The following is a 19,126-nucleotide window of genomic DNA, read 5'->3' on the forward strand; positions in this document are numbered from 1 at the left end:
AAAACTGCCCAGACCAGGAGCTGGAGAGATGGCTCAGTGATGGAGAGCATTTACTGTTCTTGCAGAGGACCCTCCTGATTCAGTTCCCTGCACACTCGTGGCAGCTAACAACCATCAGAAACTCTAGTTCCAGGGCATCTGATGCCCTTTTCTGGCCTTCACAGGCACTGCATGCACAGGTACACTTACGCGCAGGCATTAATTTCATACACATACAATAAAAATAGACTGTGACCTCCACCTCACTTATCTTTCTCTTGAGACAGGGTCTCATATGTAGCACTGGCTGGGTTGGAACTTGCTATGTAGCCCATGCTGGTCTTGGACTCACAGAAATCTACCTGCCTCTGCTGACAGCTATTCTACAATCATATATTCTTAAGTGGCCTATGCAGGCATTAATTTCATACACATACAATAAAAATAGACTGTGACCTCCACTTCATTTATCTTTCTCTTGAGACAGGGTCTCATATGTAGCACTGGCTGGGTTGGAACTTGCTATGTAGCCCATGCTGGTCTTGGACTCACAGAAATCTACCTGCCTCTGCTGACAGCTATTCTACAATCATATATTCTTAAGTGGCCTAAATGAAACCCTCCCTCCCTCCCTCCTTCCCTCCCTCCCTCTGTAAGGGCTTTTAGTACCTCTAGAAAGTCCCCTTTGCCTCCAAATCACTCCCTTTTCCATGTCTTGACATCTACCATTCTACAACTTCTCTGAGCTGAGCCACCTCTCCACTGCCCACGTTCAGTCCAGGTTGTACTGTCTTTCCACCTCTGACGCTCCTGCTTTTGGGACTTCTCTCTCACAACGCCACAGTTTCCTGGGCTGCCTTTATGATTTAGTGGGTACTTTTTAAAAGTGGTGCTGGGGATTGAACTAAGATCCTTGTGCTAAACACATGATTTATTATTGAGCTGCACTCACTCACAGCCTTAAAATTCTTTACCATCCAGGACAATAAGCCTTTGTGGCCATCCAGGGTTGACTCTCTTCAGATGTCTGGAGATGAGACTTGACTTATGAATTATCTGAATTTACAAATTTATCAATTTTGTTGTCATCTTTCTGTTAGTGAAAAAAGTACCTGAGATAAATCAACTTTCAAAAAAAGGGAAAGGCCTATTTTAGCTTACAGGTTTGGAGGTTTCAGCACACAGTTGGTTGGCTCAGTTATTTCTGGGCCTGTGGCAAGTCAGCACCCCTTAGCAAGGGGCATTTAGTGGAACAAGTGGCAATCAGGAAGCAAAAAAGAAAAGAACAGCATATCACAGTCACCTCTGATGATACACTCTCAATGATCTAAAACCTGCTAGGTCCCACCTCTTAAAGGTTTCCAGCACCTTCCAATAGCACCAACCTGGGAACCAAGTCTTTGACCTATAGATCTTTAGAGAACAGTGATATTTTGATAGAATTTTATTATATTAATTTTAGTTACCACCCAACATGAAGACACTTGTAACTATGACCTCACTGGGCACCCATTTTATTATCTCTAGGAAAAGAACAAAAGGTTAAGGGCTATCATATTTAGCAATTATTCCACAGAACTAAATTTCTTTTTCTTTTATTCTTTGAGACAGGGTCTCATGTAGTCCAGACTGGCCTTAAACTTCTGGTCCTCCTGCCTCTACTTCCCAAGTGCTAGGATTACAGATGTGCACCACCATACCAAGTTATCAGTGTAAGTTTAAACGTTGAAAGATATGCCTGTTATGCTCTCAAGTTTAGCTCTCTATATCATACTTAATGGGAGATGACCAGTAAAGCCTTCAACCATGTCTAGCACTACAAATACTAATACCACTAACCACCAGAGGGCGGTACGATAAGGCAGCAAGTGAGGTAGGCACAAAGGACAGTAAGCTGCACTGACTGAATTTTTATTCCAATTAGACTCCACAAAACATTTTGCCTGTCTGCTTTACAGTGTGGCCTGTGTAGTTAACAGGAGTAGAAATGACATTTACTATCTCATGGCTCAAGTACATGACCAAATAAAATGACCACTCTTTGATCACGTGGGGTGCCTCTTCATTCATTGAGTATCCACAGTAAACACTGTGTGCTAGACACTGTTTTATGAACACAGGGCGGAGTATTTAATAAAGTATAGATTCATGACCCTGTGGAACTGTTATTATGGTGGGAATATATAGCCTAATAAATAAATTACATAGCATATTAAGAGGTAAGGAGAGCTGTGGAAGGAAAAGCAGACCTGGGTACAGGAAGAGTGGGATTCAGATAGGAGTAGGCTCAGGGTGGGAACATCCACACAAGACTGAGGTGATGAGATGAATGTGGTTTTCTGGAATTATTCCAGACAGATTGAATAATAAAGCTGTAAGGCAGGAGAGTCACTAGTAATAAGTGGGTTGGAGGTTATAGAACAGATCAAGAACAGCTTCATATGCCTTGGTGAAGCTTGGTGTTTACTTGTGAGTAAAGGGTGGAGGGATGGTAGGATTTTGTGTAGAGGAGGCATTATTAAAGCATCACTTTGAGGAAAAAAAAGCCTTAAAGAGGTTTATCTCCTATGGAAGCTTCCAGATATTCAGTTCATCAGCTCATTAAAAAGTATAGTGATGAAGCTGGAGAGATGGCTCAGAGGCTATGAGCATGTATTGCTCTTGCAGACGACCCTGGCTCAGTTCCCAGCACCCAATATGGGTATCTCATAACTCTCCAGGGGATCTGACACTTTCTTCTGGCTTCCTCGGGCAACTGCATTCATGTGCACCACACGCAGACACATGCACACAATTAAAAATAAAATAATATTTTTTAAAGTATGGTGATGGACAGTTAGAGGCAGTGATGTTGCTGTGCCACATTTCTCAATCTTTCCAACACTTTAAAAAATATTTTATTTTTATTTTATGTATTGTGTGGATTGCCTGCATGTAGGTAAGTGCACCCATATTGTGCAATGCCCTTGGAGGACAGAAGAGGCTATCAGATCCCTTGGAACTGGAGTTATGGACAGTTGTTAGCTGCCATGTGTGTGCTGGGATTCGAACCTGGGTCTTCTGCAAGAATAGCTAGTGTTCTTAACTGCTGAGCCATCTCTCCAGCCCCCAAATACTTTATTTTTTTGTCTTTCTGAGACAGGGTCTCCCTGGAGACTCAGCTGGTCTGAAACTCGCTTTGTAGACCAGACTGGCCTTGAACTCACAGAAATCCACCTGCCTCTGCCTCCCAAGTGCTGGGATCAAAGGTGTGTGTCACCACGCCCAGTTCTTTCCAACACTTTTAAGATGAGATTTATTCTAGTTTGGTTTCTGTTGCTGTGATAAAACACTGACTAAAAGCAACTCGGGGGAGGAAAGGGTCTATTTGGCTCACAAGCCACAGTTCATCACTAAGGGAAGTCGAGGCAGGAACATGATGCTGCTTACTGACTTGCTCAGCTACCTATCTTATACAACACAGGACCACCTGCCCAGGTCCGGCACTGCCCACAGGGGCTGGACCCTTCTACATCAATTGGCAATTAAGAAAATGTCTCACAGACAATCTGATGGAGAATTCATCATTTGAGTATGTCAAGTTGGACAAGCAAGACTAACCATCACAATGTCAACACTAATAGCTCTATGTTAGAAAGCATAAAAGGGAGACTGTGTAAGCTAGCGATTTATTCTAGGTTAGATGAATACAACTCAATTAAGCCACGTATGAAGCACTCTGCTTAAGCAAGTTTGAAAACGCCAGCACTGAGGAATTGAAGATGGTGGTGGAAGGAGGATTGGGAGGAGCATAAATGCTTGAGTTCAATCACCATACACTCCTTCATTTTAAAATTCAACACTAGACATGCAGTGTACTGCATTGATCTAACAGTGATTTTTTTTAAAACAAAGATTATTTTTATGTGCATGAGTGTTTTGCATTCATGTACGTGCACCACATGTGCATCTGGTGCCTGTGGAGGCCAGAAGAGGGCCGCTCCCCTGAAACTGTGGAGTTACAGCTGGTTGTGAGCCACCAGGTGGATGATGGGAACTGAACCCAGGTTTTTTCCAAGAGCAGCAAGTGTTCTGAACTGCTGAGCCATCTCTCCATCCCCAACTAAAGGTGATTTCCAAGTTTCCATTCTGAGCTTGGTATCATGGCAGTCTGTTCAGTAATGATCTCGCCTCTTAAGTAGACAGCAACAATCACTGTTTCTCTACGTTTTCTTTCAAACTACAGTGGCTGAAAACTACTAGGGTAATGTTGCATCCCTGGGAGCCATGAGGCAAACACTGAAACTGAAAGTGTTACTCTATCGGTTAAATCTAAAAAGTTCACTTTTTTCTTCATATATATAATGTATATATATGATATATATATATATATGGTATATATATGGGGGGGGGTGTCTCCCTGTAGCCTCAGGTGGCCCAGAACTGGCTATGCAGCCAAGGCTGGCTTCTGCGTCTGCCTCCCTCGTGCTGGGATTAAAGACGTGTGCCAAAACATCCAGTTTATTTTTATATTTTAACTGAGGCTGTCTATACAAAGACGATGGCCTGACCATACACATAGAGAAAATAGCCCCTGATCCACAACCTGCACAGAAACTAGCTGTTCTTCTAGCATGAACAGCCCAGGAAGCCAGATTGTGTCTTTAACAATGCAGGAAGCTACGCAGCTATCAGATCCAAATGCCAAGTTAACACTTTGCCTAATTTTGTCCTTGCTTCTAACTCAGCACCAACCTGCGAAGGCCCACTGTGGTCTCCATGACAAACCACATAGGATGCCTCCAGCCCTGACCAGCCGCCCCCAGCTTCCCAGGCACACAGCCTCTACTGGCTGCACACCTGGCAGTTGAGACTCTGCCAAAAGGCAATTAACAATGGCCAACTCCCCTAGTAAGCTCTGCATGAACAGCTTAGCTCGTTCTCCCCGGTGATTGGGCCAACTGAGTTTTTAATGTCTAGGACTTACTGCTTTTTTTTTAATGGACACTTTAAACAACTGGATGAAGCGGTACAACACTGCAGACAATAAGCAAAAGCAAAACCAGGATCTGCACATTGGGAACTGGATGGATTACCGCCTGGGGGGAATCCGGGTTCTCACTAGACAGGACAATGGAGACAGGAGGAGGAAGAGCATCCCAAGCAAGAACCGCGAGAGAAGTGGTTGCCAGGATTGCGGGCTCAAGAGTCAGTCTAGGGAAGGCGGGAAAATGAGACCGGCAGATCTCCAACACCCTGCGAACCCTCCGCCCGGGAACCACTTAGACCCTCAGACCCTCGCAGTTTCACCGCCTCCGAACCCCGCTGTGGGCGGAGCTTCCCTCTTATGCCCTCTGCGCACGCGCAGAGGGACGTATTTCCCCCCGAGCTGACGTCACGTCCGGCGGCAGGGGTTAGCGGCGGTGCTTAGAGTGCGGCGGCCGGGAAGGCCCGGGCGGGAGCGGGTGTCTTGCGGCGTTGCGCCCCTCGCCTGCCTGACCCCGGACCTTGGGGTTCCGCCTGCCCGCCGGTGGGGCCCCCGGCCTGCTTTCCGCAGCCTCCCCGGATCACTTAGTCTGACCCCGGGTGTGTGTCCACTACTAAGGTGAAGCATTCATGGCAGGGAGAGTGGGACCTGGGTCTGGACCAGGGTGCTTGTGCCTTTCCGGTCCGGTGGACGCACCTGGGCAGGAGATGTAACTGACAGTATTTGCTCCTTGCCGCCTTTGCCATCACAGTGAAGTCTACGAATGGGTGTCCTGAAACTACAGAGGCCGTTTGAATGCTTTAAAAGAACAAGTCTCCAAACTCTTTGCATTTTAACGCTTTGAATTTTTTTTAACAGCTTATTAGTAGAGCTTGGACTCTAAAAGCAAGTCTAAATTCTAAATTGCTTTTTAAGATGAATCCCAATCTTTCCTCTAAGTGAATTGGTTTGGATGATGTGTTAATCAAAAAAAAAAGTAAAAGAAGAAATCTTCTCTCGACCATTGGGGGCGTCTTAGGATTTTTAGTAGCTGAAGACTTTTTTTTTTTTTTGGAACATCTCAAACGTTTGGCGGAAGCAGTGCAATAATATTCTTTTGGAAGATGCGTTAGCACCAGTCTAGTTTGATCTTTTGTTGTTTACCACTGGGATGAACGCTGTGATGAAAGAGGTGTAGGTCACTGAGATGTTTTGTGTTCTGCCAGGTTTTAGATAGTTTTTCTGCCTTCAAGTGACTGTGATGTCACTTGCCGACCATCTGTATCCCTTGGCATCTTCTAGTTACGCTTTAATGCTGTTTATTTGTCGAAGGTTTTGAATTTTGATAATTACATTTGATAGGATTGTGTTTACAGTAAGAAAAAAAAATAAAGGCAGAACTTGTGGATTTTTAGTTGTATATAACTTCATTTCCTCAAAAGCCCATTGTAGGGAGCACAGCTGAGCAAAACAAAGAGAATTGAAATCATCTGGACTCTTGCTACCTAAAGATAACTGTTCTTAACATTTTGGATGTCCTCTTAATGCTTAAAAAATGCGTATATTGCAATAAAGAAAAACAAGCAGAATCAGTGTGCTATTAGATAACCCTATGCATAACATAATTTGCCTGCTTTTGGGTTTCATTTTTTTTTTTCTTTGTAAGTTTAAGATGGCTTCAGAATATTCCACTGTGCTAGGAGCTCTGGTAGGTAAGGTAGAAACCCCAGTGTCTACACTTGGTGCCCTGTTTTAGCAGTCTGGAGGACTGTTGACTTTTGTGTTCAAGTTGCATAGGTGAAGTAGGGCTAGACCTGTGTCAATGGAAAGATTTAACATTGTGTCTTATATGAGGGCAGGCAGCTCATCACAGCATATCTGACTGTTGGAAAAGGTGGAGAAAAATCAATGAATTTTTTCAGTTTTTTGTTTTTAGACACTCTCATTTTTCTTTTTCTTCCCTTCAAGAATGAAACATGGCTGAAGACACTCAGAGAAATTTTCGTTCTGTGTATTATGAGAAAGTAGGGTTTCGTGGAGTTGAAGAAAAGAAATCACTGGAAATTCTCCTGAAAGATGACCGTCTGGGTGAGTTTCATTCATTTAATTAAGTGTATTGATTCAGTCATTGTGATATTCTGAAGTAAATAGTACCTTAAAGGACTTACAGGGGTATTTGCTACTTGATGTATTTTTTGGTGAGGTTGTACACCAGAGTAGTGTATTGTGAGAAAAGGTTTTTTTTATATATATATAAAATTCACTGCGAGGCAGAAAGTTTTGCAAGGCTTCTTAAAAAGACAATACTGTTTGGTGTGGTGGTCCATTCCTTTAGTTGTAGCATTTGGGAGGCAGACAGGTGAATCTCCGTGAGTTCCAGGCCAGCCAGGGGCTACATAGTGAGGTCCTGTTTATTTAAAAAGAAGAAGACGAAGAAGGAGGAGGAGAGGGAGGGGGAGGGAAAAAGTGAAATTTTTTTTCTTATTAAACCTATATTTTCCCCCTCTTCAATTTATAGGTATATCATCATAGTTCCTAAGTAAACTTTTTACAAGAATCTTAGTCATGATTTCCTTTTATGGAAGTTTGACTTCATTACTTATTAATCTTTTAGTTTATTTTAAGCCAGCCTTAATACAGTCTGTTGTTGTTCACAGTGAAATAAAATGAACTGTAGTTTAAAAACAGTACTTCAAGTTGGACTTGGTAGCTCACTCCCTTACTCCCAGCAGGCAGATCTCTGTGAAATTGAGGCCACCCTTGCCTACGTAGTGAGTTCCAGGCCAGCTGGGGCTACAGGGAGACCCTTTCTCAGTAAAACCAAAAACCTAAAACCAAAACCAACCAACCAAACAAAAACCCAGTACTTCACTTTTATAAAGTGCTTCTTTATGTTGTTGGCAAGTGTCAGGAATGGAATCCAGAGTCTAGCACCCGCTAATCATGCGCTGTACTCCTGAGCTACACTACCCCCAGACCATGCAGAGTGCTTTTACAGTGCCAAAAATGTGCTGTACCTGATGTTGGGTCCTCATTTTTAAGTATGTCAGGCATTATTATTCTCCTTTGATAAGAAGAGGAATCGAGGGCCAGGGCCATTCACTATAACTTCTTGGGGTACCACTCACTAGCTGTTAACTTGGTCAAGTCACTTAGCTACTCTGAACTTGTTGTATTTTCAGAATAATAACTACTTGATGATCTTGTAAAGTGAAGTAAATGAAATCAGTTCTATATTGCTACTGTTATAGGAAATGTAGTGTATGTGAAACACATCTCTTCGGCTGCAAGTGGTTAAGAACACTGGCTGTTCTTGTAGAGGACCTGGGTTTGAATCCCAGCACCCACATGACAACTAATAATTGTCTGTAACTCCAGTCCCAAGGGATCTGACAGCCTCTTTTGTCCTCCACAGGCATTGCACGACACGGGTGCACTTACCTACATGCAGGCAATACATGCATACACATAAAATAAAAAATAATATAAAAAAATTTTAAATGCTATTTTAGATAGATTAATTGGTAGAAGAGGTGGGCTAGAAATCAGACCAAAAATTCATTTCCTAAAATTTCTGATCATCCAGTAGATTTCTCTGAACCAGACTTTCAGTTTTCAACAGTGAATTTTTATTCTCATGCACCATGAGCAGCATGAAGCATTTCTAATTGTTTCTTTCTTCTTCTAGATATTGAGAAGCTTTGCACTTTTAGCCAGCGGTTCCCGCTCCCGTCCATGTACCGTGCACTGGTTTGGAAGGTGCTTCTAGGTATGAGACCCGAATTGGGGAATTTATCTTCAAAGGTCTTGAATGGGATCCTTTGTCATCATGCAGTTAGAAAGGGAGGATTTTCTCTGGCCCTTAGCTGAATATTGGGTCTTCCTCAAGAGACCCAATTACTGTTCACTCTAAAAGCCTTTAGGATGATGACTTCAGCAGATATATATTAAGTATCACTCTAGGAGGGCCAGCCATTAGTGACAGAAAAGAAGGTAATGTATGTTCCTGAAGTAAAGCCATTGTGAGCTCATGTGTCTGGTGCATCTCTGTGTGACTGCCGTCTGCAGAAGTGATGTCAGCTTTTATAATTTTTCTCTGAGCATTTTTCTTAAATTTTACTTGAAAATTTTGCATCCATAAAAATCAGTTCCTTCCAAGGGTGCACTTTAGGTGATCATGTCAGTGGGCAAGAACATGGGACTAGGAGGGAGGAAAACTGGCCAGTCTTTGCTGTCAGCTGGGTAGCCACTGTGGGCTTCATGTTTTTGTGTCTGTTGCATGAACATCTTGAGCTGAATTACTTTTAGCTTTTAGCATTAAAATGCAGTGTATTCTGTGACTCTCAATAGTAGAGGTATCCTAATGTGTGCTGTCAAGAAGGAATGAGCCAGGCATAGTAGCAAATGCCTGGATTCCCAATACTTAGAATTTTTTTTAAAGCTTGAGGCACTGGGCTTCAGCCCTGTGAGTCTTAGGAAAGCCTTCGCCACATTACAGAATACCACCTTACACAAAAGGAACTAAATTTGACAAATTATAGGTCCTTTGAATACCTTGGAGCATAGAAAGTGAAATGTATTAAAGGGAAAATAAACTTCAGTGGGACTTTTTTACATATTGTCATTTATTTATTTTTGGTCTATACCACTGTTAATTGAATCAGTCTCTTGTGGAGGTCCATAAATTCCCCTTGGTTCTTAGAAATAAAAATGAGATGACAAAAAAGAGTGAGGAATCTGAGGTTTCTCTGCCTAGATGAGAGTGAAAATTCTAGTGCTGAGAGGCTGATGGAGAAGGAACACTGACTTGCTTGGTTTCTCCATGAGCAGCTGGGAACATCCCTTTCCAGCCCAGGATTTCCACCCCTGTCATTGCTGAGCCTGCTGGGACATAAATCCCCATTCATTATTGCCCTCCATTTCTTTAAAATATTTATTATTTTTCTTTTATGTGTTTGAGTGTATGGCTTGCATAGTAGGTGCACCTGCATCATGCGATGTCCAAGGAGGTCAGAAGACGGGATCAGATCTCCTGGAACTGGAGTTATAAACAGTTGTTAACCACCATGTGGGTCCTGGGAACTGAACCCAGGTCCTCTGTAAGAGCAGCCAGTGCTCTTAACTGCTCAGCCATCTCTGCAGTCCCATCGCTCCATTTCTTTTTTAAATATTTATTTTTTTTATTTTATGTGTATGAGTGTATTGCCTGCATGTAGGTAGGTGCACCTGTGTTGGGCAGTGCTGCAGAGGTCAGAAGAGGGCGTTGGGTCCCTTGGAGCTGGAGTTACAGATGATTGTTAACTGCCATGTGGGTACTGGGACTCGAACTTGGGTCCTCAGCAAGAGCAGTCAGTGCTCTTAACCACTGAGCCATCTCTCTAGCCCCCATCCCTCCATTTCTTTAAGAGTTTAAATTTGCTAACTGCAAGATAGTGGTGAGAATGGAGCCTTATGAAGAATATGAACTACTCATTTATTGGGCTTTGGTGGGTGCTATCACTAAGCCAGATAGTGTACATAAATTCTGTAGAGCAGTCCTAGAATTCTCCTGAGGTAAGTCTTACTATCCCAGTTTCACAGATGGAGCCTAAATCACTTGCCTAAGGCCTGTGACAGGAGCAGGGGTTTAAAACTTAACATTTGTAGAACTCATTTGAAGGTGGGATAGATAATAGACCTCCTCTTGTAGTGTATGTTTAGAACTAGAGAACCGTGCAGCCCTAAGTCTGGTTATGCCTATGGAGGTAACGAGGGAACAGAAGCCATTCTAGGAGGCACATCCTAATGGCTTTTTTGTTGAGCATCTTGGCAGCATTTTTGCGCTTGTATCTTGTGGATCTCTGTGTGGTTACAACCCACAGAAGGGACAGTAACTGTTTATGTTTTTCTCAGAGTAGTTTTTTTCTGAAGTCTTGCATGAAAATTCTGTGGTCATCAAAATTGGCTCCATCCAAGGGTTCTTTTAGATGGTCATGTTGCCATTTGTCCTGGGCAGTCCTGTGTGTCTTAATAATGGGAAGTGTCATCTTGGGCTTTGCTGACTCTTCCTGGGTGCCAAGGCCTGTCTGACTTTAATTCTCATTTTTTTGCCTTTCTTTATCATCCAAGTAATTGTTAGTTTCTGCCATAGTTAGAGGTGCTGGGAGTAGAGAGCTGTCACAGTGTGAAGGGCTTTTAGCTGAGATTTTTGACTGCTGGTTTTCTGGTACTATTTTTGGTAAATATCAGGGAGAACATTTAGGACCAACTCATAGAAAACAGGCTTAACGTTTAATATTGTGCTACCTATAGTAGGTTCAACTATGGCTCCTTAATCTGTGCCAGCCCAGATGTAGAGGACACTTGAGTGTATTTGCTTGACTTCTCTGAGAGCCTGGCACAGAGCTCCACAGCCACCATGAGTGAGAGTTTACGTCAGGAAAGAACATTTAAGCAAGTTTTATAGCTGGAGAGTTTTGAGCTTTATCTAATGGTTGTTGCCCCTAATTTCTTTAGAATAATGGAAATGTGGGGTCTAGAGGGAGCAACAGTGTAATGAGCTGGTTGACACAGCGTGTGCCAGCCACTCTCCTGGGTGCTTTATGTACACGAGCTTGTCTCTTCACCACAGCTTATAAAATTGGGGATTATCTATCATCCCCGTGTTTCAGATAGGCAGAAGCTGAGGCAAAGGAGATTGAGGGACTCGCCAAAGGTCCTTGAGTTGGTTCATGGTAGAGCTAGAAATCAAACCCAGGAACCTTGATTCCAGAGCCTATGATTCTATGCAGCCTCATTACATGTAATAGGGATGGAATAAATACAGTGAAAAAAATTGTTTATACTGAAACCAAGAGCTGTGAGAACATATTGTTATCATTGTGCACACCACTTTTACCATGGTACTGCTTTCTTATGCAGACACCTGTAGCTCAGATTCTGCAGGGAACATTGGTGAAAGGCTTCTCTATCCCATCTTTTGCCTCTCATAGATGAGGACACAAATGCTCACATTTGTGAGAGATTGACATATTAGTGAGAGTTGAATCCTGAGTCACCAGAGGCGTGGCTGGTAGTCTTCCTGTTGTTTTCACTAGGCCAGCTGCTTATTAAAAAAAAAAAAAAAAAGAGGGAGGCCAGCGGGATGGCTCATTGGTAGAGGAGCTTTCCTCAAAAGCTGGGCAAACCTGACTGAGCTCAAAGGTGGAAGGAGAAAACCTGCTCCACGAAGTTGTCCTCTGACCTCCACACATGTGCCGCCCAATACCAGCCTCCCCCTCCCCCCATCATACACACTCTAAAGGTGGTTTTGTTCCAAAGCTTTGTGAGCGGACAGTATGGTTAAATGAACTAGTGCCGACGAAGTGTCACAGAAACAGTGTAAGGTGACCACAGGGTGAAGGCCAGGGGCTTCTTTTGCCCCTGTGATAGGATACTCTTTGGACAAGTTTTAACTGTTGAGGAGGAGAAAGAGTCAACAAACTGTTAATGGTTCTGAGATGTAGGAGGCCAAGTTTCAGAAGTGGGGAGAGGCCCCAGGAGATGCCTCAGGCTGTTAGAACATTATTATAATTGATGTTCATTGTCTTGAAGCTGTCACATTTATTCAAAGGCTTTTGAGATACCATGCATTTCTCACTAATATCAAAGATGTGCCATCGGTGATGTGATTTAACACTTAAATTTGTTAGAGACTTTTGGAAAGGGGATCCATATGGCCATTATTTGTGTGAATTCTAATCCCATGGGCTGCTTCTCACAGTTTTCACTAGAGGAGGGATTTGGAAGGGTGTCTCAGCTCTTGCCTTGTCTGTGTAGGGATCCTGCCTCCACATCACGAGTCCCATGCCCAAGTGATGGCCTATCGCAAAGATCAGTACTCTGATGTCCTTCACGCCCTGAAAGTAGTTCGCTTCATCAGTGACACCACCCCTCAGGTTGAAGTCTACCTTCGGATGTATCAGCTGGAGTGTGGGAAGTTGCCTCGAAGCCCCTCGTTTCCTCTGGTTAGTGGTCACTTTCTCTTGATATTTAACCCTTTTTTAAAAAGTTACTTTTTAATTTTATCTGTATATGTTGTTTGTAGAGCGGAGGATTGAACCTAGATCCTCATGAATGCTAGGCAAGCACTCTACCACTGAGCTACACGACCAAGGCTTTGTTGTTGCTTGTACTATTTTGCATGTTTTGTCTTAGAGACTTTCAGTGACTTCCTGTGGTCCGCAGAATGGAAGCAGCTTTCCCTGGGTTCCATAGTCCTATACAACGTACTTTAGTTTTTTTGTTTTTTTTTTTAATTTTTTAAAAATGCATTTTATCTTAAGTGCAGTCACACATTGCTTTGGCAGGGACATATTCAGAATATGGCAGGGACATATTCTGAGAAATGTGTCATTAGACAATTTCATCATATTTGTAAATATCACATATTTATATTATATATTTATATTTACTCAAACTGAGATGACTGTGACATCACTAGGCAATTTAATCATGTAGGGTAACCATTCTAGTTTAAGCCTCTGGCTGATGATTATGTGGTACATGACTGTAATTTAAAACTTACAGACACAAAAATACTGCTAAGAATTTCCATATCTTTTTACCTACATTCCCAGTTGTTAACATTTAATGACATCTGCTTTGTTATTTTTTTTTATGTATGTTCTCTCCCTTCCTCCCTCCCTCCATCCCTCCTGCCCTTCTTCCCTTCCTTCTTTTTTGGGACAGGATCTCACTATGTATGTAGCACAGGCTAGCTTCTAACTTGATCCCCTCCTGCCCCTGCCTCCTGAATGCTGGGATCATAGGTGTGAACCACCATGCCCAGCTATGTACACCGCCCCCCCCCCCTTTTTTTTTGGCCTTTTTGAGACAGGGCCTCCCTGTAGCCCCAGCTGTCCTGGAACTCACTATGTAGACCAGGCTAGCCTTGAGCTCGCAGAGATCCGCCTGCCTCTGCCTCCTGAGTGCTGGGATTAAAGGCCTGCGCCACCACACCTGGCTTTGTACACACCCTTTTTTATAAGCCATTTGAGAGTCAGGTTTAGTCATGATGCTCTGTTACTTCAGAGGCCTTCAGAATTTAACTTGTCAAGACAAGCAGAGCTCGACAGAACTACAGAAGCTCTCAAACCCAATGGCTTGGCATTGAGAAGAATGTTCCTATCTGGTTACAGCCTCCATTCATATTTGCCTGATTGTCTTAGTAATGTCCTTTATCTCAAGTAAACAAATGTTGAGGAGTCAGTCTCGGACTCGGGGTTACACTGAGTTGCCATGTCTGTAGTCACCTTTGATTTGGGACAGCTCTTGTGTCTTTATCTTTCATACCCTTGACATTTGACACATGTAGGTAGGTCAGTGATTTTGCAGAAAGCCCCTCACTTTGGGGCTCCTGCTCTCTCCTGGTGTGCTCTCTCCTGGTGTGCTCTCTCCTGGTGTGCTCTAGGCTGTTCCCTCTTGCCAGGGATACACATGAGTGGTGCTCTGCCCTTTCCAGTGCACCATCTCGGGAGTCCGGCCACACAATATGGATTTGTCCCATGAAATGTCATGTTAACTTGGACCATTTGATAAGGAAGGACCGCTACGGTTTTCCACTGAGAAGTTCTTTTTCCTTCTGTAATCAGTATATTTCTTTGTGGGAAGAAACTTTGAAACTATTATGGAAATATCCCATTTCTTATTAAAGTTTGGTTCATACATTTGACCATTCACTGATTTAAATTTGTTTTAACTTTTCATCTTTAAGTAATTTTGGACATAGAGAAAAAGTCATAAAGCAGTACACCACCCTATACATTTGCCTAGCGTCCTTATATGCTGCGTCTTATGAAACCATCGTGTGAAGATCAGAGCTTCCAAATTAGCTTTGACACAGGGCTAGGACCTAAGCTGTACTTATTGAAGACTTGCTGCTTGTCCCCGGATGCCCTTCTGACCTGAGGCACAGTCCTGGATCACACGTTGCTGCTTGTGCCCCCATGCCCTTCTGACCTGGGGCCCAGTCCTGGATCACACACTGCAGCTAGTTCCCATGTGTTTGGTCTTTTACCCAGAGCACTTCTTTGGTCTTTCATGACCTTCCATGGCACTTTTGAAGAGTGTGGGTCTCTCTAGTATCTCTCCATTTGAGACCAGCTACATAGTAAGATATTCCTTCAAAAAATAATTGACTTACTTTTGTTAATGGATTTTTGAAGTTAATGATAAATCTTAGTGCTAATAAGTGTCACCCGTTTACTCTTATCATTGCATTTAGGAAGAGAGAGAAGAGTCCTAAAAATTAAGTGAAATTCGTGACAATCTCCTTTAAGTTTCGCTTATCATTAGTTCTGTGTTTCTGGGATTGATTCCAGTGACCTCACACATGCTAGGCAAATGCTGTACCACTGAGCTCCATCCCTAGCACTGTTTTTTTTTACCTTTTATTAAGTTGTGCAGGCCTGGAACTTATAATCCTCCTCTTATATTACCTGAGTAGCTAAGGCTACAGGCCTAAGCCTCCAGGCTGGGCTGTGAGTTCTTAAATTACTTATTAAATTAGGTTGGCTCTTCTGTGAGTGCATGAAATCTGAATTACAGTTATGGCTCCCCCCTCATCCCTACTCCCTGGCCATGCTCTGAGCCCAGACCACTGCAGCCTTGAGCACACTTGCTGTCCGAATATGGGTGTGGGGCTCTGCCTCCCGACCCCTCCGTAGTCACCAAGCCCCACCTGCATTGTTATCTGGTGGTGAGAGTATGTGACAGCACTCAGCTAGAACAGCTGGCTGAAGACATTAGTCTCCTTCCTTTGACCTGTCAGAGTGCTGGGAGCAGCCAGTGACGTGCCACCCACAGGCTCACCCAGACCAGGCCTAGGACTGTGGAGCCCACGTGGGAGCCCAGGGGAGAATTTCCTTTCTTTTTTCTTGCTGCTTTTCTGTTTTCCTTGAGTACCTTAGTAAAATGCTTAGAGAAACATATTTCCTATGATTCTAACTCTCTTACTCTGGACATTTTGTGGAATATCAGCAAGTTGAAAGAAGGCCTAAGATGGGCTGGAGAGATGGCTTAGCAGTTAAGAGCACTGGTTGCTCTTCCAGAGGGCCCAGGTTTGATTGCTAGCATCCACACGGTGACTAACAACTATCTGTAACTCCAGTTCCAGGGATCCAACACTCTCTTCTGACCTCTGTGGGTATTGTAGGACACGACTGCACTTACACACATGCAAGCAATACACCCTAAAAATAAAAATAATAATTAACATTTAAAAATTAAAAAAAGAAGGCCTAATAATGAATACTTTTTTATTAAAACAAGAGTTTTGATTTAACCTTATTAATTCCTTTTAACCTTAAATTCTCAAAATATAAAATTCTAGATGAAAATGAAAGATTTTTATTTTGGTTTTGGTATATGATGGCAATGTTTGAAAACAGTAGGTTTCCAAATAGGATCGCAGCTTAAAAAATAATTAATTAATTTTTATGAGTAGGGGTGTTTTGCTTGCATGTATGTAAATGTGCTATGCACATGCAGTGCTCATAGAGGGCAGAAGAGGGCATCATACCCCCTAGAACTGGCGTTGCAGTGGTTGTTAGCTGCCATGTGGGTGCTGGGAATCACACTGTGATCCTCTGAAAGAGCAGCCAGTGCTCTTAAGCACCGAACCATCTCTCCAGGGTTCCAGTTTTCATAAGATTTCTCTATTGAAATTTACTTAAGGTTTTATTTTCATGGTCTGAATATTGACAGAAGAGAAAAATCCATCTTTTGATTCCTGAAATTCTGCATCTAGGGACGTTTTAACTTTTTAGGTAAAAAAGAATCCTAAAGCAGTGTGTGAAAGTTTTGAAATAGAGCAGATGTTTGGGGGGCCTTTGGAGTCCTTCAGTGTGCATAAGTTGCATGTCCCAGGAATCGTCTTTGGGGGGCTGGCAAGATGGCTCAGTGGTTAAGAGCACTTGCTGCTTTTTCAGAGGACCTGTTCCCTGCACCCACATGGCAGCTAACAACCATCCGTAACTCCAGTTCCAGGGAACCCAATGCCCTCTTCTAGCTTCTGTTCTGCAGCATCACACACATGTGGTGCACTTACATACTCAGAGCAAAACATTTATACACACAAAATAAAAATATATCAGAAAAATGAAGCAAGTGAAAAACTAACAGAGGATGGTTTTTATTATCACGTACTTTTGAAAGAAATCCTAATCTAGCACTGATTCCGTGTTTGGGTGGAGAGAGACCTCACCTTGCCTATGATTTCGGGAGACTGACAGGCTACAGGGGAGGAGCTACACCCACTTCACCTGAAAAGCAGCTGTTCTCAGCCAAGCTGACCCCCATAGACCTGTGTAGCTACGGTTCCTCGCCTCCCCTGCCCTTCTAATGGATGCACTCTGCTTTCTGATCCCTCTTTGATTTATTAATGCAGCCTTTTTGAAATGCAGGGGACAAAGTTGCATTTTCAATAAAGAAATGTGTCTTCTGCCTCCCTCTTGAGATTTCTTATTAATCTTTCAGGAGCCAGAGGATGAAGTGTTTCTTGCCATTGCTAAAGCCATGGAGGAGATGGTGGAAGACAGTGTGGACTGTTACTGGATCACCCGATGCTTTGTGAACCAGTTAAATAACAAGTACCGGGAATTTTTACCCCAGCTGGTGAGGGACTTTTTATTATTTTTGTGGGGTGTTACTGGGGTGTAAGAAATGTCGGAGAACACTTTTACCTCCAGGTGCTGTTGTGGTGATGAGAGGACCCTCTGAAATAGTGCTTGGCAGATGTTCTCTGTAAAAGGCAAGAAAGTATTTTCAATGGAATGGACCTAGTGGTCTCTGTCCCAGCTGCTCAGCTCTGCACAGAGGCAACCATAGACTTCAGGGTCTCTACTGAGGTGGATTCACCCTGCTGCAGGCCTTCCTACTCTGTAGGGGTCCTTATCCTGGCTCCTGGTCCAACAGCCACTGACTTTGTCTAGAATGGCCCTGTGTGTTAGTTAGGGTCTCTCCCTGTTTGTAATAGAAATAATAATAATATTTATTATTATTATTTATCTTCTGAGTAACAGAAGCTTGATTCTTCTCACATAGCCAGAAGCCCAGAGGGACGGCAACCAGAGCTGGTGCTACAGCACTGTGGTACGGATGGGACTCCAGGCTCCTGCTGTTTTGCTCCAGCGTGCTTAGACACAGGCCTTCCTCTTCAGAGCCCACAGTGGCTGTGGGAGCAACGGCCATGATGTCCATGTGCTAGGAAGGCAGGAAGGGAGGAACAAAGGTAAAAGTGAAGGAGGAAGAGGGACAAGCCAGGGAGGCCTGTCACTCTCAAGTAGACACTCCTTCTACATGTATTCAGAGTCTCAGCTTGCTGTGGTGTTACATCCTGAGAAATCCATCTCAGGATGAAATACTATAGGTTACAAATGTGTATCCTCTACTTAACCTCCTGCACAGCTGCGTTTAGCAGCACAGTGCACTGCAGAGTAGGGCTTGTTTCTCCTTGTCATGACCAGGGGACTGTGTCATACCACATATCTCTACTAGGGAAAAGATCCAAACCCAAGATTTGAAGTATGGTTTGTATGAATGCATATTGCTTTCATACCATTGCAAAATCAAAAGACGTTCAACCATCATAAGTAGGGGACATGTATATTAGTGGCCAGGGTCTGTTGCTTAGCTCTCCATTTCCATTGAAGGCCAAGATACCTGGCTTTTAAGCCTGGCACATGGTGATGTCCCATTAAAATGGGATTGTGTATGTGAAGGACAGAGGTGCCTTGGTGGGGCTGGCAGCCATTTCTGCACCATGCTGTGGCCTGGGAATCCTGTGAGCCAAATGGCACCTGGTCCATGGCGTGAGCCAGTCTTCCTTAGCTAGTCTCTTTTTATCCCAGTTAAAAGAAAAGGTTTGTTTTTATTTGTGTGTGTGTGTGTGTGTGTGTGTGTGTGTGTGTGTGTGTGTGTGTGTGCCTGCATGAGTTTATGCATATTATGTGCATGCAGGAACCCATAGAGGCCAGAAGAGGGCACCAGATCTCCTGGAATTGGAGTTAAAGGCAGTTTTGAGCTACTGTGTGGGTGCTATGAACTGAACCTAGGTCTTCTGCAAGACCTTACCACTGAGCCATCTTTCCAGCTCACTTGCTAGTTTTTTCTCTTATTTATAAAAATCACTATGTCTTTTTAAAAATGTTGAATTGTTTCATTTGATGCAATTATTTTATTTTT

The 19,126-nt window shown here is 43.2% G+C and overlaps 1 protein-coding gene across 3 annotated transcripts in view; it reads left to right on the forward strand.

Annotated features, from left to right (window-relative positions):
• The first annotated feature begins 5,352 nt into the window (after nt 1-5,352).
• The window catches only part of LOC103732884 (TBC1 domain family member 7), a 23,089-nt gene continuing 9,315 nt past the window's right edge, over nt 5,353-19,126 (forward strand). Inside the window, exons 1-5 of one of the 3 annotated variants that reach the window (XM_008831603.3) lie at nt 5,353-5,563; nt 6,893-7,012; nt 8,613-8,693; nt 12,722-12,909; nt 17,420-17,557. In XM_008831603.3, the coding sequence (XP_008829825.1) occupies nt 6,901-7,012; nt 8,613-8,693; nt 12,722-12,909; nt 17,420-17,557 (519 nt within the window). In that variant the 5' untranslated portion in view covers nt 5,353-5,563; nt 6,893-6,900. Of the gene's footprint in view, nt 5,564-6,097; nt 6,119-6,892; nt 7,013-8,612; nt 8,694-12,721; nt 12,910-17,419; nt 17,558-19,126 lie in introns of those variants that run through there. The other 2 variants (XM_008831604.3, XM_008831606.3) reach the window with 2 other exon arrangements.

Source organism: Nannospalax galili, unplaced genomic scaffold (assembly GCF_000622305.1).
Source record: "Nannospalax galili isolate Female #2095 unplaced genomic scaffold, S.galili_v1.0 scaffold72, whole genome shotgun sequence".
Taxonomy (NCBI): Eukaryota; Metazoa; Chordata; class Mammalia; order Rodentia; family Spalacidae; genus Nannospalax; species Nannospalax galili.